The sequence below is a fragment of the Bufo gargarizans genome, chromosome 2 (assembly GCF_014858855.1).
Source record: "Bufo gargarizans isolate SCDJY-AF-19 chromosome 2, ASM1485885v1, whole genome shotgun sequence".
NCBI lineage: Eukaryota > Metazoa > Chordata > Amphibia > Anura > Bufonidae > Bufo > Bufo gargarizans.
In genome coordinates this window covers 50,837,392-50,863,095 of record NC_058081.1, presented here as the reverse complement: position 1 = coordinate 50,863,095, position 25,704 = coordinate 50,837,392, and the positions used below count along the sequence as shown (strand labels likewise).

The 25,704-nt window shown below is 42.0% G+C and overlaps 1 protein-coding gene across 2 annotated transcripts in view; it reads right to left on the bottom strand.

The window, feature by feature from the left end:
* LOC122929349 (diacylglycerol O-acyltransferase 2-like) overlaps positions 1–22,212 on the bottom strand; it is a 31,529-nt gene extending 9,317 nt beyond the window's left edge. Inside the window, exons 1-7 of one of the 2 annotated variants that reach the window (XM_044282890.1) lie at positions 22,145–22,212; positions 12,008–12,109; positions 10,726–10,833; positions 8,833–8,903; positions 5,355–5,559; positions 4,816–4,990; positions 3,215–3,417 (exon numbers count right to left, since the gene is read on the bottom strand). In XM_044282890.1, coding sequence (XP_044138825.1) covers positions 3,215–3,417; positions 4,816–4,990; positions 5,355–5,559; positions 8,833–8,903; positions 10,726–10,833; positions 12,008–12,080 — 835 coding nt within the window. In that variant the 5' untranslated portion in view covers positions 12,081–12,109; positions 22,145–22,212. Of the gene's footprint in view, positions 1–3,214; positions 3,418–4,815; positions 4,991–5,354; positions 5,560–8,832; positions 8,904–10,725; positions 10,834–12,007; positions 12,175–22,144 lie in introns of both variants that reach the window. The other variant, XM_044282889.1, reaches the window with a different exon arrangement.
* Between the last annotated feature and the right edge of the window lie 3,492 nt (positions 22,213–25,704).

Here is a 25,704-nt window from a genome sequence, read left to right as displayed (position 1 = left end):
ATAAATAAAATGGAGGGGGGGGGGGGCCCAAATTGGGTAGACAGCCCCGGGCCTATCATGCACTTAATCCACCCCTGGTGAGATGATCTGCAGGCTGAGCTGGGGTACATCACGCTGGGTGAGAAAATTTGCAGACTGAGCTGGAGTACCACTGGGTGAGATGATCTGCAGGCTGAGCTGGGGTACATCAGTTGAGCAGGCCGCAGATCATCTCACCCAGCTTAATATACCTCAGCTCAGCCTGGCAAGCCACAGATGATCTCACCCATAACGTACACCAGCTCAAACTGGCATTCCGCAGATCATCTCAGCCCAAAAAAGGTACACCACCTCGGCCTAGCATGGCACAGATTATCTCAGTCGTGCTTCCCTAGCTTGCCCTGACCTAATATACAGCAGTCATTCATGGCATACTGCAGATTATCTCAACCATGTCCCCGCATGTCTCACCCTGACATAAGACCCAGACACAATAAGACATATAGACACGATGCAGACTATCCCACCAAATCATAATGTATTTCTGCAGAGCATCTCACCCATCCTGCTTCGTGGTGCGGATCCTTTTGTCTACATACTGGTTTATCTTGATACAGTGCAAGTCATCACACCAGGCTACCAAGGTCAACTTTTAATCACACACCCACAAAGAAAGGCGAAGGGTTAATATGCAGCACATTACTAGAGGCGCTGGCAGTGTTTTTCTAGGGCACCTTACTGGAGATGGTGGCGGTGTTTTTCTAGGGCACATTACTGGAGATGGTGGCAGTGTTTTTCTAGGGCACCTTACTGGAGACGGTGGCAGTTTTTCTAGGGCACATTACTGGAGACAGTGGCAGTGTTTTTCTCAGGCACATTACTGGAGATGGTGGCGGTGTTTTTCTAGAGCACATTACTGGAGACGGTGGCAGTGTTTTTCTAGAGCACATTACTGGAGACGGTGGCAGTGTTTTTCTTGGGCACATTACTAGAGGCGCTGGCAGTGTTTTTCTAGAGCACATTACTGGAGACGGTGGCAGTGTTTTTCTTGGGCACATTACTGGAGATGGTGGCGGTATTTTTCTTGGGCACATTACTGGAGACGGTGGCAGTGTTTTTCTCAGGCACATTACTAGAGGCGCTGGCAGTGTTTTTCTTGGGCACATTACTGGAGACGGTGGCAGTGTTTTTCTAGGGCACCTTACTGGAGACGGTGGCAGTTTTTCGAGGGCACATTACTGGAGACGGTGGCTGTGTTTTTCTCAGGCACATTACTAGAGGCGCTGGCAGTGTTTTTCTTGGGCACATTACTGGAGACGGTGACAGTGTTTTTCTCAGGCACATTAGTAGAGACGGTGGCGGTGTTTTTCTAGGGCACATTACTGGAGACTGTGGCAGTGTTTTTCTTGGGCACATTACTGGAGACGGTGGCAGTGTTTTTCTCAGGCACATTACTGGAGACGGTGGCTGTGTTTTTCTCTGGCACATTAGTAGAGACGGTGGCGGTGTTTTTCTAGGGCACATTACTGGAGACTGTGGCAGTGTTTTTCTTGGGCACATTACTGGAGACGGTGGCAGTGTTTTCTCAGGCACATTACTAGAGACGGTGGCAGTGTTTTTCTTGGGCACATTACTGGAGACGGTGGCGGTGTTTTTCTTGGGCACATTACTGGAGACGGTGGCTGTGTTTTTTTCTGGCACATTACTGGAGACGGTGGCAGTGTTTTTCTCAGGCACATTACTAGAGACGGTGGCAGTGTTTTTCTTGGGCACATTACTGGAGACGGTGGCAGTGTTTTTCTGAGGCACATTACTGGAGACGGTGGCTGTGTTTTTTTCTGGCACATTACTTGAGACGGTGGCAGTGTTTTTCTCAGGCACATTACTGGAGACGGTGGCGGTGTTTTTCTTGGGCACATTACTGGAGACGGTGGCAGTGTTTTTTTTCTGGCACATTACTGGAGACGGTGGCAGTGTTTTTTTCTGGCACATTACTGGAGACGGTGGCAGTGTTTTTTTCTGGCACATTACTGGAGACGGTGGCAGTGTTTTTCTTGGGCACATTACTGGAGACGGTGGCGGTGTTTTTTTCTGGCACATTACTAGAGACGGTGGCAGTGTTTTTCTTGGGCACATTACTGGAGACGGTGGCAGTGTTTTTCTGAGGCACATTACTGGAGACGGTGGCGGTGTTTTTTTCTGGCACATTACTTGAGACGGTGGCAGTGTTTTTCTCAGGCACATTACTGGAGACGGTGGCGGTGTTTTTCTTGGGCACATTACTGGAGACGGTGGCAGTGTTTTTTTCTGGCACATTACTGGAGACGGTGGCAGTGTTTTTCTCGGGCACATTACTGGAGACGGTGGCAGTGTTTTTCTTGGGCACATTACTGGAGACGGTGGCAGTGTTTTTCTTGGGCACATTACTGGAGACGGTGGCAGTGTTTTTCTTGGGCACATTACTGGAGACGGTGGCAGTGTTTTTCTTGGGCACGTTACTGGAGACAGTGGCGGTGTCGTCACGGATGATGTTGCAGAAAACAAGAAGTAACAAATAAAGATCCGACTGACTTGATCCCAAACTAAGGAATAAAAGGGTGAGCCCTATTAAAGCCCTAGAGCTCTCCCTGACTGCTCAACCCATGCAAAGATCTCTGTGATAGAAAGTTGCATGTCCACGTACCTAGACTGAGTGACACTTGAAAACCCTATAATAGTGAGTGGACACGACCACCGGCTCCCTGCACTTAATACGGAGGGAGTCAGAGTCACCTAGAATCAAGCCAACAAGAAAACGCAAATTAAGGGATAGACTTATCTGAGGAAGCAGCAGTAGCAAACTTCTAGCAGTGAGCACAATCCAGGAAGTAGTATAAACCGCAAAGTGAGGCAGTATGGGAGGGGATATAAAGGGAGGCAATCACTGCTAATAGATGACAGCTGGGAGAGGGAGAAGAGATGTCAAAGCGAAACCAAAACAAAAGAACATCATGCAGGAGGTACTGAAGAACGTCTGTCAGAACTTCTCAGAGATCTGGCGGTGACAGGTGTCCTCGCACAAAAGTGTCTATGGATGTGCTCTCCATTGTAAGCAAATGAGGGAGATAGAAATGTATTTGAGTTGCGAATATGGGGGCACCAAGACATTATAAGTGGCTAGTGTTGGTGCCAGGCAGCTGCTGAAAGCACCTTCATTTTTATTGTTTATGTTTTCTAATCATCAGCTATTACTTACCCACGGTGGTGAGTGGTCGAGGGAACGGATTGAAGCCCCAGCTGCCCTCCCCAAACACTGGTGTGCCTTTAAAAAGACAGGGGGCAAAACCAATATATTTCTGGAAAAGAAGCTGAAGTTTCCTGCGCTTTGAATTTGGGGGAAAATGCACCTGCTCGTAGATATCGTTCTCACCAAAGGAATACACCGGAATTAGGTCCGCTCTGAAATCAAAAATATCAATTACCGTGTGGACTAGGGAAGGCATTTCTGACTCCGCCTACAATTTTATTAAACCCCTCCCTGTTACATTGACCACTTCTATTTCATGGGAAAGCCCCACCCACTTCCTGCTAATATCATCTTTATGTGATATACAAATCAGGAGGGCATTATCACCATAAATATGAAGTGAGGAGGAACAATTTAATGTGTGGATTTCTCATTTAAGGATTTGTTCCCTAAAAAATATTCTACATTTTTCAAAATAGCACCAGAATCATAACACTTTTGTTATTGTATGTCAGTAAAAATTTTGTATAGTCACTAAGTTATTAAATAACATGTGTATAGTGCCACCTGCTGTTTGTTCTTTTAATTACTTCTCTGTCCACCTTGCTGAGGTGGTCGCAAATGCCCAGTGTCATCCTTCGACTGCCACCAGCCATATCCTCTGTTAGAAGCTGTGACAGTTACAGAAACAGAGAAAGGACACACTCCCTGAGCTGTGATAGGAAGAGCACTGCAGAGATAAGCAGCATAAAGGACACACCAACTGAACTGTGTTCGGGAGAGAGCCTTCGCAGAAAGGACTCACCCCATGAGCTGTGATAGGGAGACAGTTGGAACAGAAAGGACACACATTCTGAGTTGAGATAAAGAGAGAGCTGCAGCAGATAGGACACACCCCCTGAGCTGTGATGGACACTGGCAGACATCTGTAGCATAAAGTACACACCACCTGCACTATAATTGGGAGAGAGCTGTAGCCAAAAGGACACACTCCCTGAGCTGTGATCAGGAGAGAACTTCTGCAGAACGGACTCACCCATGAGCTGTGATAGGTTAAGAGCTGGAGCAGAAAGGACACACATCCTGAGCTGTGATAGGGAGAGAACTGCAGCAGAAAAGACACGCCTCCAGAGCTGTGATATAAGGAAAGCTGCAGCATAAAAGACACGCCTCCAGAGCTGTGATAGGAGGAAAGCTGCAGCATAAAAGACATGCCTCCAGAGCTGTGATAGGAGGAAAGCTTCAGCAGAAAAGACACGCCTCCAGAGCTGTGATAGGAGGAAAGCTGTAGCAGAAAAGACACGCCTCCAGAGCTGTGATAGAAGGAAAGCTGCTGCAGAAAAGACACGCCTCCAGAGCTGTGATAGGGAGAGAGCTGCAGCAGAAAAGACACGCCTCCAGAGCTGTGATAGGGAGAGAGCTGAAGCAGAAAAGACACGCCTCCAGAGCTGTGATAGGGAGAGAGCTGCAGCAGAACAGGCACGAACCCTGAGCTGTCAATGCATTGCAGCAGAATGTCCCTTGTGCTGACACTGGACCTGTATGCAGAAATATGGACAAGCAGACTTACCCTTAAATAGTCTACCGGCTGCTTTGCCTTCATTACTTACCCGTTTTCTAAAGCAAGTCTTATAAAGCCCTTCCTGTTGCTCAGAGTTACTGCATGCTCCCCTGGATTGCTCTCCAAGGACTCTGCCGCTCCTCCTACCACAATGCAGACCGCATTGCCAGTGCCGCAGCAGGTCAGGAGGTATTTCAGGCTTTCTTTATTCACAGGGGTAAGTCCTGGGTAGGAGGGCAGAGAACTGATGGTGAGGATGATGGCATTTGGAAGAGTATACTCTACATTCCATAGACTGTATATTACATATAATGTGTATAATAATAATACTATGGCACATATGATTCCTGCCTAGAATAATGCACAAATTACACCATACACTGCTCTGCATCGCCACCTGGTGGTACTTCACAGTATAATTTGGCTATATTCCAACTATTTTATTAAAAAATAAGAATAGACCAAGGTCTACAACCTTCAGCTCCATTTTGTTATGCTGCTAATTACTTGACTAAGGCCTAAAACATCAATACTGTTCGATCTGGTGCAAGTTCTAAGAAGCATGGTTGTCACTTACAGTCTCCTCACCTGCCGACATGCAGTAGTCACGGTATACAGGCAGCCTGAAGAGCCCTGCAAGTATTGCCAGCCATGGGCGGACCCCTGGGAACATTTGAGAGAAACCAGTGGCCTCAGTGCCAAAATTACAGAAAGACGAAGTTGCAAAGATTCCATGGGGATGGCAACCGAGCACATAATTTCTGTCGGGGCTGAGAGCAGCGGACTGAACGAGCTGTAGGGGTTCAAGAAAGAAAAATACAAAGTTTTATAAGGATATAGGGTCTGGTGGGGCTAATGTAGCATGTGCCTCAATAAGCTACGTCACCTTGGTTAAGCGATTTAGATACAGGTCTTGGGCAGCAAACATAATCTTTCCACCAGGTGAAGGAAAGCCTACATTGACCTAATCATGCCTAAATGGATTGGACCTGGCTTCAGTCATCTAATATCTATGATGTAGGAGGTCAATCAATTTCTTAGTCTTGTATATTAATAGCAATGTTTGAGGGATAGCCCCTTCATGACAACCCTTTTATATATGGGCTAATAAGATACAGTATATGGACCACATAGAGGTTGTTCCCTGATCTGAACCCCTAAAGCGAGCAGCTCCTGCTCTGGAGGACTCAACATGACCATGTATTATAAGGCTGTATCTTCATTCGAAAAGGTGTAATACTATATTATCTCTACAGGGGTCATTGCAGGGAAATGTTTGTCAACACGTATCAGCAACATCTAATCTGAAGATCTGAACAAGTGTTGTCCTTGACCGAAACCATCGAGAACGTTTTTAGTTCAGGCAATAAGCAGGGTGCTGAATCTCTGATCTGAACCCCTCTGTGGTGAAAGAGCTGCTAAAGAGAAAATCTCCTGCTCTGGAGGACTCAACATGACCATGTATTATATAGTCGTCCCTTCATTCGAATAGGTGTAATCCAATATTATCTCTACATGGGTAATTGCAGGGAAATGTTTATCTCCTGCATCGACAACCCCTAATCTTAAAAACATGGGTTTTCTTTGCCCTTTACAAACAAAAACGTTTTGATTTCAGGCAATAGGCAGGGTGCTGAATCTCTCATCTGAACACCTGGATGGGGAAGAGCTGCTAAAGAGAGTAGCTCCTGCTCTGGAGGCTTCAGCATGACCATGTTTTACTTGATCATCCCTTCATTCAAATTGCTGTAATCCTATATTATCTCTACACGGGTCATGCAGGGAAATGTTTGTCTCCTCGCTTCGGCAACACCTATTCTTAAGATCTGAACATGGGTTGTCCTTGCCCTTTACAAACAAAAACGTTTTGAGTTCAGGCAATAAGCGGGGTCCTATATGGACCAGATCTGTATGGATACTTATTGGAAATGCTCCATGGCAAATGAATATGCAAAAAGGTATCTCCCAAGGAAGAGAACCATCTCACTAGTGCCACCTCTTGGAAGTGGCTCCCTATGAGCCAAGATCCGACTTTCCAACGATCCTTGCGATTTCATAGGCCAGATATCTATATGTAGACAGTTGTTTCCGGATGCTTACCTCTCATCAGTACAGAGTAGGATTCTGGCTGGGTGCGATGCATTGAATGGGTCAATGGATGTATATCTGGCTTGGCTAGAGTATATTCCTTTATCAAATCTTAAGGCTTTTTAGAAAGTTGGATTTTGACTCATAGGGAGCCACATACAAGAGGTTCTCTTCCTTGGGAGATACCTCTTTGCATATGAGATCAGGAAATAGGGAGGTTTAAACCAAGATAATGTGGACATAAAGATGATCAAAGTCATTAAAGTAATTTGAAGCACATATGCCCAAAATAAAGCTTTATCTTTATATAGCTACAGTTAGGTCCATAAATATTGGGACATCGACACAATTCTAAAAATTTTGGCTCTATACACCACCACAATGGATTTGAAATTAAACGAACAAGATGTGCTTTACCTGCAGACTGTCAGCTGTAATTTGAGGGGATTTACATCCAGATCAGGTGAACGGTGCAGGAATTACAACAGTTTGCATATGTGCCTCCCACTTGTTAAGGGACCAAAAGTAATGGGACAGAATAAACATAAATCAAATTTTCACTTTTTGATACTTGGTTGCAAATCCTTTGCAGTCAATTACAGCCTGAAGTCTGGAACGCATAGACATCACCAGACGCTGGGTTTCATCCCTGGTGATGCTCTGCCAGGCCTCTACTGTCTTCAGTTCCTGCTTGTTCTTGGGGCATTTTCCTTTCAGTTTTGTCTTCAGCAAGTGAAATGCATGCTCAATCGGATTCAGGTCCAGGGATTGACTTGGCCATTGCATAACATTCCACTTCTTTCCCTTAAAAAACTCTTTGGTTGCTTTTGCAGTATGATTTGGTTCATTGTCCATCTGCACTGTGAAGCACCATCCAATGAGTTCTGAAGTATTTGGTTGAATATGAGCAGATAATATTGCCCGAAACACTTCAGAATTCATCCTGCTGCTTTTGTCAGCAGTCACATCATCAATAAATACAAGAGAACCAGTTCCATTGGCAGCCATACATGCCCACGCCATGACACTACCATGCTTCACTGATGAGGTGGTATGCTTAGGATCATGAGCAGTTCTTTTCCTTCTCCATACTCTTCTCTTCCCATCACTCTGGTACAAGTTGATCTTGGTCTCATCTGTCCATAGGATGTTGTTCCAGAACTGTGAAGGCTTTTTTAGATGTCGTTTGGCAAACTCTAATCTGGCCTTCCTGTTTTTGAGGCTCACCAATGGTTTACATCTTGTGGTGAACCCTCTGTATTCACTCTGGTGAAAACAGTTGTTTTGGCCAACGCCTAATGTTTTTGCTATCTCTCCGATTTTTTTTTTTTTTTTTTAGCCTAATGATGGCTTGCTTCACTCATAGTGACAGCTCTTTGGATCTTATCTTGAGAGTTGACAGCAACAGATTCCAAATGCAAATAGCACACTTCAAATGAACTCTGGACCTTTTATCTGCTCATTGTAATTGGGATAATGAGGGAATAACACACACCTGGCCATGGAACAGCTGAGAAGCCAATTGTCCCATTACCTTTGGTTCCATATGCAAACTTTTGTAATTCCTTCACCGATCACCTGATTTGGATGTAGATAACCCCGATGTAGATACCCTCAAATTAAAGCTGACGGTCTGCAGTTAAAGCACATCTTGTTCGTTTCATTTCAAATCCATTGTGGTGATGGTGTATAGAGCCGAAAATGTTAGAATTGTGTCAATGTCCCAATATTTATGGACCTGACTGTATATAAGGAGACAACCCAACTCATTGGAAAAGATAGTTATGGGCTAAAAGTAATGGAGGAAAAAGGATGATCATCAATGAGATGGATGGAAACAATCACTGCATCATGAGTCTGAAGTCCCAAAAATAAGACAGGATATTCTGGAGAAACACCATCCATATGGTCACCAAGAGGAAAACCCAAAATTGTGGCACCTAATGGTGATAGTAATACTGAGATGATACTAGAATACCTTTATAGGGAAGTAATCTCTGAAGTGTTTCCAGACTGTCCATCTTCTAATCCATTCTACTCTACGACCACCTGTCGAAAAGACCATGTAAAAAAGAGACATACGGTACATGATACCAGATTTCCATGGTGGATTTCTATTTGTAGATATCTTCAGTTCAGGAGATGTTATTGGGGTGCATGAGCTGAGGTTCATGCTAATTTCCAGAACAAGATGTTTATACAGAATATGCCAATGTTGTCTTCTGACCATAGCCATCTTACTGCCCTGTCTTTTCTGTTACCTGACGGGTTTTCATTTTACTTCTTGACTGTTGTAGGACCTTATTTTTTTTATTTGTTGGATTATTATTTTTATTATTTTTTTTTTTACAAATCGCTAGTCAGACCACACATGGAGTACTGTGTACAGTTCTGGGCTCCTGTAAACAAGGCAGGCATAGCAGAGATGGAGAAGGTCCAGAGGAGGGCAACTAAAGTAATAACTGGAATGGGGCAACTACAGTACCCTGAAAAATGATCAAAATTAGGGTTATTCACTTTAGAAAAAAGACGACTGAGGGGAGATCTAATTACTATGTATAAATATATCAGGTGTCAGTACAGAGATCTCTCCCATCATCTATTTATCCCCAGGACTGTGACTGTGACGAGGGGACATCCTCTGCGTCTGGAGGAAAGAAGGTTTGTACACAAACATAGAAGAGGATTCTTTACGGTAAGAGCAGTGAGACTATGGAGCTCTCTGCCTGAGGAGGTGGTGATGGTGAGTACAATAAAGGAATTCAAGAGGGGCCTGGATGTATTTCTGGAGTGTAGTAATATTACAGGCTATAGCTACTAGAGAGGGGTCGTTGATCCAGGGAGTTATTCTGATTGGAGTCGGGAAGGAATTTTTTATTTTTGCCTTCCTCTGGATCAACTTTCAGGATAATAGGCCAAACTGGATGGACAAATGTATTTTTTCAGCCTTATGTACTATGTTACTATATTTTAATCACCATGTATTGAGTGATGTTTTTATCTCCTGACCTAAAATTGACAATAACTTCCAGGTGAAATAAAAGAGGTAAACGTAATTGTCAAAGTTGTCTGTTCTAAGCTCAAATCTGGACATGACCATGGTTGGACAGGCCAACAAAGTACCAGAGGATCTTCCAGTGGGCCAAGGCTCTCACAAGAAAATAAGCCTACAAGGTGCAGCAGAGGACAAACAAATTTGGTAGTGACTTTGGAGCCAATTTCTTGCCATAAGGTATAGTTCCTAGTGAACCTACAAGTGGCTTTGTACATGTTCTGTATAGATAGCGGGTAGGACCTCAGAATTATTTCCTCTGACAAACCCAAGGAACGCAAGCGTGTCACTTGGTCTAGCAAAAAAGTTATAGATCACGTAGCGCCTACATATGGCATGTGTTGCTACACTGTAAATCCTGCCCATGATTTTAGTGGTGGCCCTAAAAAATTATTGTATCTATTGAACCATTGGACATGGGTACAAGAGCAACTGTCTTAGCGTGCCCTTATTTTACCCCCAAAGTAGTTTTATGCAAATCAACTCAACAAATCAGAGAATGGAAATCCATATAAACCCAGGGTCATTCTCACACTGTAGTTAGTTAGTTGGTAAGGTAGTTTGAGAATGTTCTGGAGTTGTTATTATGATCTGCATCTCATCCCCTCTGTCAGCCAGGTTCCTTACCATGACCTTCCACTCATTCTTATTACTACATTTCTAGTTGAGGATAATGGTTGACAATCCAATTCATCTTTTTGATTCTTTCCTAGAAGGTTCTTCATTGAACTGGATTCACGGATGTCTTTTTTTCAGCCTCACAAACTATGTTACTATGTTACTTTATAACTTTATAACATCTAGACGGCATACCAATACCTTTCATTGGAGTGTCCCAATCCAATAGCATCCAAGTGAAATACACCACAGGTATGAGCCAGAAGGAGGTAAACAACAAGTACAGGAGAACGATGGTGAAAAATGTCCCTGAGAAGACACCAAAACAAAAAATTCAGTAGCCTAAAAGTATATAGATAACAGCTGGAGATGAGCAAATTTCTCAAAAAATTAGATTCAGCCGGTTCGCAGAATTTTCCTAAAAAATTCAGTTCGATACGAATTTATTTGTGGCGAATTGCATTCAAAAACAGCTATTTCCTGGCTGCAGAGAGCCTATATTGTGGTGTAGAACACTGTGCCTTGCAGTAACACGCATAGGGAGTCTGCTGTGGTAGTTAAACAATACTATCAGTCAGTATCACATGCAGATGACAGGTGTTGCTCTTAAAATCACTGCACACTTCACTTATTTGGACAGTCACAGGGCCAAAACTGGCCAAATAACTCAAGTTACAGGTCAAAGTTAGAGTGAAGAAAAAGGGCACTTCTTTTACACCGTCGTCAGCTGATTCCACATGGATGTCTACAGAACCTGTTCTATTAAATGCCAATTCTGATGCAAAAGAGGGACCATGTCATGCAGGCCTTACAGCTGTTACATAGACAGGATCCATTGTGCGTCTCATTTTTCCTTCCTTCTGACAGATCAGAAGAAGGGTCAAATAAATGAGGATGTCAGCCAGGCAGAAAGGCAAAATAGTGGCCCAGTCATGAAGTGGGGAGGGTGGGAACAGCATGAGAAGCCCGCAGAGTGGCCCTATGACATAGTGGTGAGGTGGAAGCAGCATGAGGAGACCACAGAGTGGCCCAATGACAGTGTGGAGGTGGCAGCATCATTGTTCCCAGAGTTCCTTGCTGCATGTCCAAACACGTGCAGCAGCCATTTTAGGAAAAAATGTGATTCGTTACCACGAAGCATGAGGAAATTCGGATTCGGTGCGAATAAAATTTTTCCTGAAATTTGGATCGAATTCCACTTCGTCAACTTCGATTCGCTCATCTCTAATAACAGCCAGTAGTCAACCAATCATGGGAATCAACACAGCATCAGTGGAGGAATGCTGTGACATCATTGTGTGCATTAACTCTGTGGTTATTATCTCTGTACTGTGACATCACTGTGCTTATTACCCCTTTACTATGACATCACTGTATGCATTAACTCTGTACTCCAATATCACTGTGTGCATTATACATGTACTGTGGCGTTACACTGGAAGTAAGATCTACTGTTTTAGACATTAATTTTCCTTCCACTCACCCATCAGAAGAAACGTCAGCACCCATTGGAAAACGCTAATGGCCAGGATATGCTTTCTTGTGGAGTCCTCCATCCTGGATCTTATCTTTGTGTCACCTGCCTCTAGAAGCACAAACCATCTCATCAGTTCAGTTGTCCTCAATGAAGAAGGTGAGTCAGTCATGTACCTTATAAATAATGAACTCATGCATGATTATTCCTAAAGACTTTCCCCTTTCCCCCATGTGTTATACATTCATGACCAAATGCTTTATAGCTGACATTTCAAACCCAACTTGGGCTACCATATGTAGGTCTTCCATTCAGTTTTGACCAATTATTTATCCACTGACCATAAACATGTATTGGGTTCAAGGAAAATATTACAAGATGCTGAGACTAGAATCAAGACCCATCTAGAAAGAAACAATGGAAAGGTTGATAGATTTCACACATGGCCAACTCTGTTGCCTATATGTATGGTATCATTGAATGGGGAATTGATTATCAGTTATGGATCTTTCCATGAGGGCAGATGCCTCGGATTTGACTTTTTGCAGTATCATGTTGGACGAAAACTGAGGAGACGTCCAGAAGAATACAAAGCATGGATTAAATACACCAACGAGCAAAAGGGTAACAATGTTTTGAACTTTTGATTTTCAGGCTACATATCTCACCATCCACTACAGCTTCAAAAGTGAGACTACCATTATTTTATAGACAATCATCTTGGCTATGTCATACATAAAGTGGACTTACAGAAATTTAGCATATGATTAGTTCTGCAGATTCTTGTCATGTAACTGCATTGTTACTGTTTTGCTGAATCCAGGAGAAGCCAAGAAAAGAGAAACAGCATCATCCAGCTCATCGATAGCAGTATCTCGGTCAAGAAAATTGCTAAAGTGCATCATGTGAGCGCCATGACAGTTGGAAGAATATGAAATATAGTCCACCATCCATTCCAAATCCAAGACGTGGACATCCAGGCAAAATATCAGTGTCAACAAGTCGGCTCATCACAAGGTCTATCAGTTCTGGAGCAACAAACACCGGCAGGGGAGGTGGTTCGTATTCTTCATAATAGTGAGATCACAGACGTCTATGAAAGCACCGTGCGACGCGCATTACACAAATCTGGAATGGTGACCCAAAAAAGGTGAAGAAGCCTCGACTTTAATATCGTCATAAGAAGCGTAGGCTCAAGTTTGTAAAAAAGTAGTGGACAGTAGAAGATTTGAAACGGCTGATTTGGAGTGATGAAACAAAAGTCAGTAGACTGGGCTCTGATGGGCCTGGAAAAAGCAAGTGAAAAGGGGGCTAACGGATCGAGAAATGGAAGGAACTGTCAAGTTCGGTGAAGGAAGCTTGATGATGCTTGATGAGCTTTCACAGCCAAAGGCATTGGATACTTGACCAGGATCGATGGTGGTCGCAATGCTGAAGCTTAATGTCAGTTAGAATTCTTACTTGGAATGTTCAGGGTTTGGGGGATAAATTAAAGAGACAAGCGGTCTTTGATCTTGTGCGGAGACAGCTAACAGGGATTGGTGGAAACTCATCTCTCCGAGGAGACCTCCCGGCGGATCGGCAGGGGATGGGCTGCGCAGACGTATCATTCTACCGTCAACAGTTATTCTAGAGGATCGACAGTCTTTATTCATAGAGCGATTGCTTTTGTCTGCCAGGCATCCTCTGTGGATGAGCAGGGGAGATTTGTTTTCTTCTACTGTAAACTTGCAGGAAAATGATGTATCCTGGCCCTTGTTTATAGTCTACCTCCGTTCTCCCTTTATGTACTTAATTCCTTGCTAACTTTTATGGATCAATGGCCTGAATGCCCTTCATTAGTTATTGAGGATTTTAATTGTGTCATCAATCCGACTACAGACAGGGTTTCTATGGGGAGGGGGGGGGGGGCAGCCATATTCGTGTCCAAGGGTCTCCACTGTCAGGAAGCCGGCTTTGAGGATGTTTTGAAATATGTAAGGCATGGGAGAAGAGTATACTCATGTATAAGTAAATCTGGTAAATCTATGTCTAGGATAGATCTTGCCTTAATGAATATAAAATATATGATTTATGTAAAACGGATGAAATATGAGACAAGGTCTCTCTCGGACCATGTGCCTTTGTTCCTTGAGCTCTGTATGGCCCATGATAGGAATATGGCGAGACACCCATTTAGATTAAACAGGAGATTGAGCTTTTTGGGATATTAATTATAATTCAGCTAAAATTCAGGTAGTGTGGGATACCTTCAAGGCCTTTATGAGGGGAATTGTTGTTAGTAATAATGCTAATTTGAGGAAACGGTGTGGCATCAATAAGAAAAACTTAAAAGAGCTAGCGTCATTAACTACATATTCTTTTTATAGGAATTAGGTCTCATGCCCACTAACGTGTGTCGGGCGTTGCCGTATTGCGGCCCGCATACGGCGGGTCCGCAATACACGGGCACCGGCCATGTGCATCCCGCATCGCAGACCTATTCACTCAGCACGGCCACGGGGCCCACACGTTCGTGTGCAAGAGGCCTAAGATGGTGATTCTACCTCAATTCCTTTATATTCTTAGGAATTCACCTATATGGAGAGAGGATCCGTTTTTTAAACTTATGGAGAAATTTATCAATGACTTGTGGGGAAGAAAGCGAGTAAGGCTAAAACTGGGATATTTGTATAAACCATTGGAGCAGGTGGGATTGAATCTTTCCTACTTCAAGGGTTCTTTTATTGCTGGCCAGTTATGGTTGTATCGCGAATGGCAGAAAAGTGCATTATTTACAACTTTAGTGAGGGGATCCTGGTATCACAGTATATTTACTTTACTAGAATCTGGCCAATTCATCGATCAGGAGCAGGAGAGGCCAAAAAGTTATTATCCAAGACTTGGGGTACCATTAGATCATGGTTAGGGATAAGAGGATCGCTTCAATGCACCCCTCTTTGGTATAACTTTCATTTTCATATTTTGGATGGAATAGTTGGAGATCATTTTTGGCCAAAAAATTCATGTTTTATATATTACACAGGTGGTGAAGAATAGAGGGATATTGTCGTTCCTGGATCTAGCACACAGGGTGGCTAATTTGTCGTGGTTTAGATATTTTCAGTTGCGATCGGCACTTTCTAGTTTAAAGGATAAGTCTCTGTTAGAGAAAGATACTTCTACCTTTTTAAATTATTTGATAGGGAACTTAGAGCAAAGATTGAAGATTTCACATATTTATAAATTATTTCTTAAGGCCCTATTTACTAAAATAGGGCCTGAGGAGTTGACTGCCCAGGTATTCAAATAGAGGGATGGGGAAATATATTTTTGAATTTAAGTTCACTGTCCCACAATTTTAATTACATTTTGTTACAAATTAATATTCTTCATAGATTATACGTCAAGCCCTTATGGCTTAATACATGTGGGCTAAGGGCTCATGCACACTAGTGATGAGCGGCATAGACAATATTTGTTTTTCGCATAATATTCACAATAAATTCGCGAATTCTAGAATTCGTGATCTCTAATCATTATTTGAACGATTTTGAAAATGAGCCCTAATGATGCGCATGTTTCTCAGCAATACATGCAACTTCACATTTCATCAGGTCTGAGTAGATATTACTGATTGGTGACTAAGTACTGCTGTGACATCACAGCTCTATGTCTGTAGTATGTATGTATGGACAGCAGAGAAACAGTAATCCCTATCACATGTATATAGAGACATCACCTGTACACAATGATTGTCACCTGTATATAGAGACATTACCTGTACATAGAGACATCACCTGTACACAATGATTATCACCTGTGTATAGAGATATTACCTGTACATAGAGACATCACCTGTGCACAATGATTATCACCTGTATATAGAGACATCACCTGTATATAGAGACATCACCTGTACATAATGATTATCACCTGTACACAGAGACATCACCTGTACACAATGATTATCACCTGTACATAGAGACATTACCTGTACATAATGATTATCACCTGTACATAGAGACATCACCTGTATATAGAGACATCACCTGTACACAATGATTATCACCTGTATATAGAGACATCACCTGTACATAATGATTATCACCTGTACATAGAGACATCACCTGTATATAGAGACATCACCTGTACACAATGATTATCACCTGTATATAGAGACATCACCTGTACATAGAGACATCACCTGTATATAGAGACATCACCTGTACACAATGATTATCACCTGTATATAGAGACATTACCTGTAAATAGAGACATCACCTGTGCACAATGATTATCACCTGTATATAGAGACATCACCTGTACATAATGATTATCACCTGTATATAGAGACATCACCTGTACATAATGATTATCACCTGTACATAGAGACATCACCTGTATATAGAGACATCACCTGTACACAATGATTATCACCTGTATATAGAGACATCACCTGTACATAGAGACATCACCTGTATATAGAGACATCACCTGTACACAATGATTATCACCTGTATATAGAGACATTACCTGTACATAGAGACATCACCTGTGCACAATGATTATCACCTGTATATAGAGACATCACCTGTACATAGAGACATCACCTGTACACAATGATTATCACCTGTATATAGAGACATTACCTGTACATAGAGACATCACCTGTGCACAATGATTATCACCTGTATATAGAGACATCACCTGTATATAGAGACATCACCTGTACATAATGATTATCGCCTGTACATAGAGACATCACCTGTATATAGAGACATCACCTGTACATAATGATTATCACCTGTATATAGAGACATCACCTGTACATAGAGACATCACCTGTACACAATGATTATCACCTGTATATAGAGACATTATCTGTACATAGAGACATCACCTGTATATAGAGACATCACCTGTATATAGAGACATCACCTGTACACAATGATTATCACCTGTATATAGAGACATCACCTGTACATAGAGACATCACCTGTACACAATGATTATCACATGTATATAGAGACATTACCTGTACATAGAGACATCACCTGTGCACAATGATTATCACCTGTACATAGAGACATTACCTGTACACAATGATTATCACCTGTACATAGAGACATTACCTGTACATAGAGACATCACCTGTGCACAATGATTATCACCTGTATATAGAGACATCACCTGTACATAATGATTATCACCTGTACATAGAGACATCACCTGTACATAATGATTATCACCTGTACATAGAGACATCACCTGTATATAGAGACATCACCTGTACACAATGATTATCACCTGTATATAGAGACATCACCTGTACATAGAGACATCACCTGTATATAGAGACATCACCTGTACACAATGATTATCACCTGTACATAGAGACATCACCTGTGCACAATGATTATCACCTGTATATAGAGACATCACCTGTACATAGAGACATCACCTGTACACAATGATTATCACCTGTATATAGAGACATTACCTGTACATAGAGACATCACCTGTGCACAATGATTATCACCTGTATATAGAGACATCACCTGTATATAGAGACATCACCTGTACATAATGATTATCGCCTGTACATAGAGACATCACCTGTATATAGAGACATCACCTGTACATAATGATTATCACCTGTATATAGAGACATCACCTGTACATAGAGACATCACCTGTACACAATGATTATCACCTGTATATAGAGACATTATCTGTACATAGAGACATCACCTGTATATAGAGACATCACCTGTATATAGAGACATCACCTGTACACAATGATTATCACCTGTATATAGAGACATCACCTGTACATAGAGACATCACCTGTACACAATGATTATCACATGTATATAGAGACATTACCTGTACATAGAGACATCACCTGTGCACAATGATTATCACCTGTACATAGAGACATCACCTGTATATAGAGACATCACCTGTACATAATGATTATCACCTGTACATAGAGACATTATCTGTACATAGAGACATCACCTGTATATAGAGACATCACCTGTACACAATGATTATCACCTGTATATAGAGACATCACCTGTACATAGAGACATCACCTGTACACAATGATTATCACCTGTATATAGAGACATCACCTGTATATAGAGGCATCACCTGTACATAATGATTATCACCTGTATATATAGAGACATCACCTGTATATAGAGACATCACCTGTACACAGTGATTATCACCTATATATAGAGACATCACTCGCACACAATGATTATCACCTGTATATAGAGACATCACCTGTACACAATGATTATCACCTGTATATAGAGACATCACCTGTATATAGAGACATCACCTGTACACAGTGATTATCCACTGTACATAGAGACATCACCTGTGCACAATGATTATCACCTGTATATATAGAGACATCACCTGTACATAGAGACATCACCTGTACACAATGATTATCACCTGTATATAGAGACATCACCTGTATAGAAAGACATAACCTGTGCACAATGATTATCACCTGTACATAGAGACATCACCTGTACACAATGATTATCACCTGTACATAGAGACATCACCTATACATAATGATTATCACCTGTACATAGAGACATCACCTATACATAATGATTATCACCTGTACATAGAGACATTATCTGTACATAGAGACATCACCTGTATATAGAGATATCACCTGTACACAATGATTATGACCTATATATAGAGACATCACCTGTACACAATGATTATCACCTGTATATATAGACATCACCTGTACATAGAGACATCACCTGTACACAATGATTATCACCTTTATATAGAGACATCACCTGTATATAGAGACATCACCTGTACATAATGATTATCACCTGTATATAGAGACATCACCTGTACATAGAGACATCACCTGTGCATAATGATTATCACCTGTACATAGAGACATCACCTGTATATAGAGACATCACCTGTACACAATGATTATCACCTGTATATAGAGACATCACCTGTACATAGAGACATCACCTGTAGACAATGATTATCACCTGTATATAGAGACATCACCTGTATATAGAGACATCACCTGTACATAATGATTATCACCTGTACATAGAGACATCACCTGTACATAATGATTATCACCTGTACATAGAGACATTATCTGTACATAGAGACATCACCTGTATATAGAGACATCACCTGTACACAATGATTATCAACTGTATATAGAGACATCACCTGTACATAGAGACATCACCCGTACACAATGATTATCACCTGTATATAGAGACATCACCTGTATATAGAGACATCACCTGTACACAATGATTATCACCTGTATATATAGAGACATCACCTGTACATAATGATTATCACCTGTATATATAGAGACATCACCTGTGCATAATGATTATCACCTGTATATATAGAGACATCACCTGTACATAGAGACAGCACCTGTACACAGTGATTATCACCTGTATATTATCAAAGGAAAATATGGTAGGCACTCCTCTTACTGGTTTTGCATGCGATTCAATTAATTTATTAAATTATGAATAAATAAATAAATGAATTGAGTCACATGCAAAACCAGTAAGAGGAGTGCCTACCATATTTTCCTTTGATTTTTAATTTTCAACATACTGGGACTGGGTCACTAGCAGAAAAGGCTTGACTAGCCTTCTGCATAGCTTTTCTAATATAGAGACATCACCTGTACACAATGATTATCACCTGTACATAGACATCACCTGTACATAGAGACATCACCTGTACATAGAGACATCACCTGTGCACAATGATTATCACCTGTACATAGAGACATCACCTGTACATAGAGACATCACCTGTACATAGAGACATTACCTGTACATAGAGACATCACCTGTACACAATGATTATCACCTGTACATAGAGGCATCACCTGTGCATAATTATTATTACCTGTATATAGAGACATCACCTGTACACAATGATTATCACCTGTATATAGAGACATCACCTGTACATAGAGGCATCACCTGTACATAATTATTATTACCTGTATATAGAGACATCACCTGTACATAATGATTATCACCTGTATATAGAGACATCACCTGTACATAGAGGCATCACCTGTACACAATAATTATCACCTGTACATAGAGACATTACCTGTACATAGAGACATTACCTGTACATAGAGACATCACCTGTACACAATGATTATCACCTGTACATAGAGGCATCACCTGTACATAATTATTATTACCTGTATATAGAGACATCACCTGTACACAATGATTATCACCTGTATATAGAGACATCACCTGTACATAGAGGCATCACCTGTACATAATTATTATTACCTGTATATAGAGACATCACCTGTACACAATGATTATCACCTGTATATAGAGACATCACCTGTACATAGAGGCATCACCTGTACATAATTATTATTACCTGTATATAGAGACATCACCTGTACACAATGATTATCACCTGTATATAGAGACATCACCTGTACATAGAGACATCACCTGTACATAATGATTATCACCTGTACATAGAGACATCACCTGTATATAGAGACATCACCTGTACATAATGATTATCACCTGTGCATAGAGACATCACCTGTGCATAGAGACATCACCTGTACACAATGATTATCACCTGTACATAGAGACATCACCTGTACATAGAGGCATCACCTGTACATAATTATTATTACCTGTGCATAGAGACATCACCTGTGCATAGAGACATCACCTGTACATAGAGACATCACCTGTACACAATGATTATCACCTGTACATAGAGACATCACCTGTACATAGAGACATCACCTGTACATAGAGACATCACCTGTACACAATGATTATCACCTGTACATAGAGGCATCACCTGTACATAGAGACATCACCTGTACATAATGATTTTTACCTGTACATAGAGACATCACCTGTGCATAGAGACATCACCTGTACATAGAGACATCACCTGTACACAATGATTATCACCTGTACATAGAGACATCACCTGTACATAATGATTATCACCTGTACATAGAGACATCACCTGTGCATAGAGACATCACCTGTACATAGAGACATCACCTGTACACAATGATTATCACCTGTACATAGAGACATCACCTGTACATAGAGACATCACCTGTACATAGAGACATCACCTGTACACAATGATTATCACCTGTATATAGAGACATCACCTGTACATAATGATTATCACCTGTATATAGAGACATCACCTGTACATAATGATTATCACCTGTATATAGAGACATCACCTGTACATAGAGACATCACCTGTACACAATGATTATCACCTGTACATAGAGACATCACCTGTACATAATGATTATCACCTGTACATAGAGACATCACCTGTACATAATGATTATCACCTGTATATAGAGACATCACCTGTACATAATGATTATCACCTGTATATAGAGACATCACCTGTACATAATGATTATCACCTGTATATAGAGACATCACCTGTACATAATGATTATCACCTGTATATAGAGACATCACCTGTACATAGAGACATCACCTGTACACAATGATTATCACCTGTACATAGAGACATCACCTGTACATAATGATTATCACCTGTACATAGAGGCATCACCTGTACATAGAGACATCACCTGTACATAATGATTATCACCTGTATATAGAGACATCACCTGTGCATAGAGACATCACCTGTACATAATGATTATCACCTGTACACAATGATTATCACCTGTATATAGAGACATCACCTGTACACAATGATTATCACCTGTACATAGAGACATCACCTGTACATAGAGACATCACCTGTACATAGAGACATCACCTGTACACAATGATTATCACCTGTACATAGAGACATCACCTGTACATAGAGACATCACCTGTACACAATGATTATCACCTGTATATAGAGACATCACCTGTACATAATGATTATCACCTGTATATAGAGACATCACCTGTATATAGAGACATCACCTGTATATAGAGACGTCACCTGTACACAATGATTGATGTCCCCTGTATATAGCAAGCTCACAGAATCCCCAGTACATATCTCACCCACACGGCAGACGCAGTGACCCCGTCCAGTATATATGTCCCCGGCTCCGCTCACCTGCGCGGTGTCACACTGCCCCAGGTCCTGCGCCATTCATTGTGCGGCGCTGTGCGTGTTATTGTCAGCAGCCTCCTATATCTCATCATCTGAGGCTCTGAACTTTGCTCATGTTACTGATGGACTACAAGGACTGTGACCCCGGAACACCCTGCGGTTTAACCCTTTGGTCACCACAACCCTTGACAGCAATGCATTCTTTCTTTAACCCCCTGTGTGCCAGAGACTGTCGACAGCTCTCCTGTCCACTTTACATTGTGCTTCACTTTATCCTTTGTAAGTTTTGCGCAAGTGGAAAAACAATTTGCAAGGTGGAAAATAAAAAAGTGACGCCTTTCAGATCAGCCGCCGTTCACTGACAGCTGTCATGGGATGATAGGAGTTGTAGTTTCAGAATAGACCGAGAGCCCATTTATGTTTGTGCAACTAGGGGGCATCTTGGTCTAAATCAGACGCGGTACAAATATTTTTTGCTATTTTCTATTAAAAAAGAGACGCTAAGGCCCCTTTCACACGAGCGAGTTTTCCGCGCGGGTGCGATGCGTGACGTGATCGCACAGCACCCGCACTGAATCCGGACCCATTCATTTCAATGGGTCTGTGTACATGACCGTTTTTTTTCGCGCATCAGTTCTACATTGTGTGAAAATCGCAGCATGTTCTATATTCTGCGATTATCACGCAAAACACTGGCCCCATAGAAGTGAATGGGGCTTTTTTTTTAAAAACGCATCGCATCCGCAAACGAGTTTTTCACTGATGGTTGCTAAGAGATGTTGTTTGTTAACTTTCAGTTTTCTATCACGCACGTGAAAAACGCATCAATGCGCATTTCACCCGCGCGATAAAAACTGAACAACTGAGCGCGATCGCAACCCAAACTGAATGAACTTGCTTGCGAAATCGCGCATTTTTCACGGAATGCATCCGGACCTAATCCGCACACGCTCGTCTGCAAGGGGCCTTAGAGTTAGAGCTCATGGGGGGCAATTAGGGGTCTAAAAAAAGCACGGGCACTGGCCATGTGGCCGCCGTTTGCGGATGCGGATCTATTCAATCCACGAACTTCAGTCCGCACCACAACAATATAGAACATGTTCAACTTTTTTGCAGTGCGGAAGCGCGAACCAAAATTCCACTGAAGCGCTCCGTAGTGTTTCCGCGAGCTTCCGCTCCATGCGGATTGCGGACTCCCTCTGTGATACGGAGTGCACACAGCCGGTGCCTGTATATTAGAGTTAGATTAGAGGGATGGCACTCTAGTCATAGGTGCCGGTATATTGCAGACCTGCTGTTTGGAGGCTGATATACGGGCATGGGCCGCACGTGTTCGTGTGCATGAGCCCTAACGATTATATAGCAGGTAATTGTCAGGAGGGAAGCGTTCCTTCCCGGCAATCGCCTGCTCGTCAGCGGAGGAGCTATTACATGCATCGATCTCTTCCACAGTATGCGGAGGAATGATCGCTAATGCCATCTCTCCTCCTCAAGCTGATTGTATAGAATTGGCGCGGCACTCTCGTCTGTTATGTCTTCGGTGCTGGTTGTTATGGCTTCCCAGCCAAATAGTATATCCAAACAACAGCGCTCCAAATTTATATTGTTTTGAACTTTTTATTCATAAGGCAACTTCACGTTCCAGTGACGTTTCGGTCTAACGACCTTTTTCAAACTCTGTGTGTCAATATAAACAGTACAAAGGGTCATATTAGTAGGACACCAAGCGTGAGTACATATAGTAAGATGAGGAACAATTGGTAACATATAGGTTATAGCGTCCGAAAATTCACATCTGGACATTCGATTAATGTCTACTATGTATTGGCTGGATGTAATTGCATGGGGGTACAGAGTAAAGAAATACAAAGCAAACACAAAAATAACCAACAGCACTCCATTAGGCCGAAACGCCACTGGAACGTGAAGTTGCCTTATGAATAAAAGTTCAAAACGATATAAATTTGGAGCGCTGTTGTTTGTATATACTAAATCCTCCCCATACTCAATCACTGTTAGTTAGACACCACAATCTGCCACCGGCAAACTGATTTCAATTACCAATTATGTCTGCTCGTTCATCAGGTAATCAGCGGCAGTATTATACTGCCAGATCATATGAACGCTTGTTTCCAATGATCTGTAAGATTATCGGCCAGTGTGGCAGTTGAGTGGTAGGACCCCCTGCGTGCTGAGACACCGTGACGTGGTGCATGAGGGGCTCCGATACATCGGCCTGAGGAATTAGCTAGTACTGTCAGTTGCGTATCATTTTGGTGCATTTTTTGCAGTGATTCAGTGTAATATACACTCACCTAAAGAATTATTAGGAACACCATACTAATACAGTGTTGGACCCCCTTTTGCCTTCAGAACTGCCTTAATTCTACGTGGCATTGATTCCACAAGGTGCTGATAGCATTCTTTAGAAATGTTGGCCCATATTGATAGGATAGCATCTTGCAGTTGATGGAGATTTGAGGGATGCACATCCAGGGCACGAAGCTCCCGTTCCACCACATCCCAAAGATGCTCTATTGGGTTGAGATCTGGTGACTGTGGGGCCATTTTAGTACAGTGAACTCATTGTCATGTTCAAGAAACCAATTTGAAATGATTCGAGCTTTGTGACATGGTGCATTATCCTGCTGGAAGTATCCATCAGAGGATGGGTACATGGTGGTCATGAAGGGATGGACATGGTCAGAAACAATGCTCAGGTAGCCCGTAGCATTTAAACGATGGCCAATTGGCACTAAGGGGCCTAAAGTGTGCCCAGAAAACATCCCCCACACCATTACACCACCACCACCAGCCTGCACAGTGGTAACAAGGCATGATGGATACATGTTCTCATTCTGTTTACGCCAAATTCAGACTCTACCATTTGAATGTCTCAACAGAAATCGAGACTCATCAGACCAGGCAACATTTTTCCAGTCTTCAACAGTCCAATTTTGGTGAGCTCGTGCAAATTGTAGCCTCTTTTTCCTATTTGTAGTGGAGATGAGTGGTACCCGGTGGGGTCTTCTGCTGTTGTAGCCCATCTTTCTTTCCCATTCTGACATTCAGTTTGGAGTTCAGGAGATTGTCTTGACCAGGACCACAACCCTACATGCATTGAAGCAACTGCCATGTGATTGGTTGACTAGATAATCGCATTAATGAGAAATAGAACAGGTGTTCCTAATAATTCTTTAGGTGAGTGTAGGTGCCTTAAGACCTCTGTATATTTAACTTATATGGAGTGATTGCTGTTCTCTCTGGATTTGTTTTTTCATGGTCCTAACATCCTAACTGCCCTTTCGCACTCTGCCCTTATACGTTGCTCACAGCTCACTTAACCCTTGGACGTCTGTTCGGTGTCTTACCTGTACCTTACTCAACAATTATCCATTACAGTGTCATAAATGCAGCAGACTGAATGGAACTACATTCTTATTTACAATGCTTTCATGCAGATTTAGCAAAGCTGAGTATGTCTGTAAAGGATCTCCTGGCACCCCGACCGGGTACCTCTGTCGAATGATGCTCCTAGCGCTCCCCGAGGACTCCAAGCACTC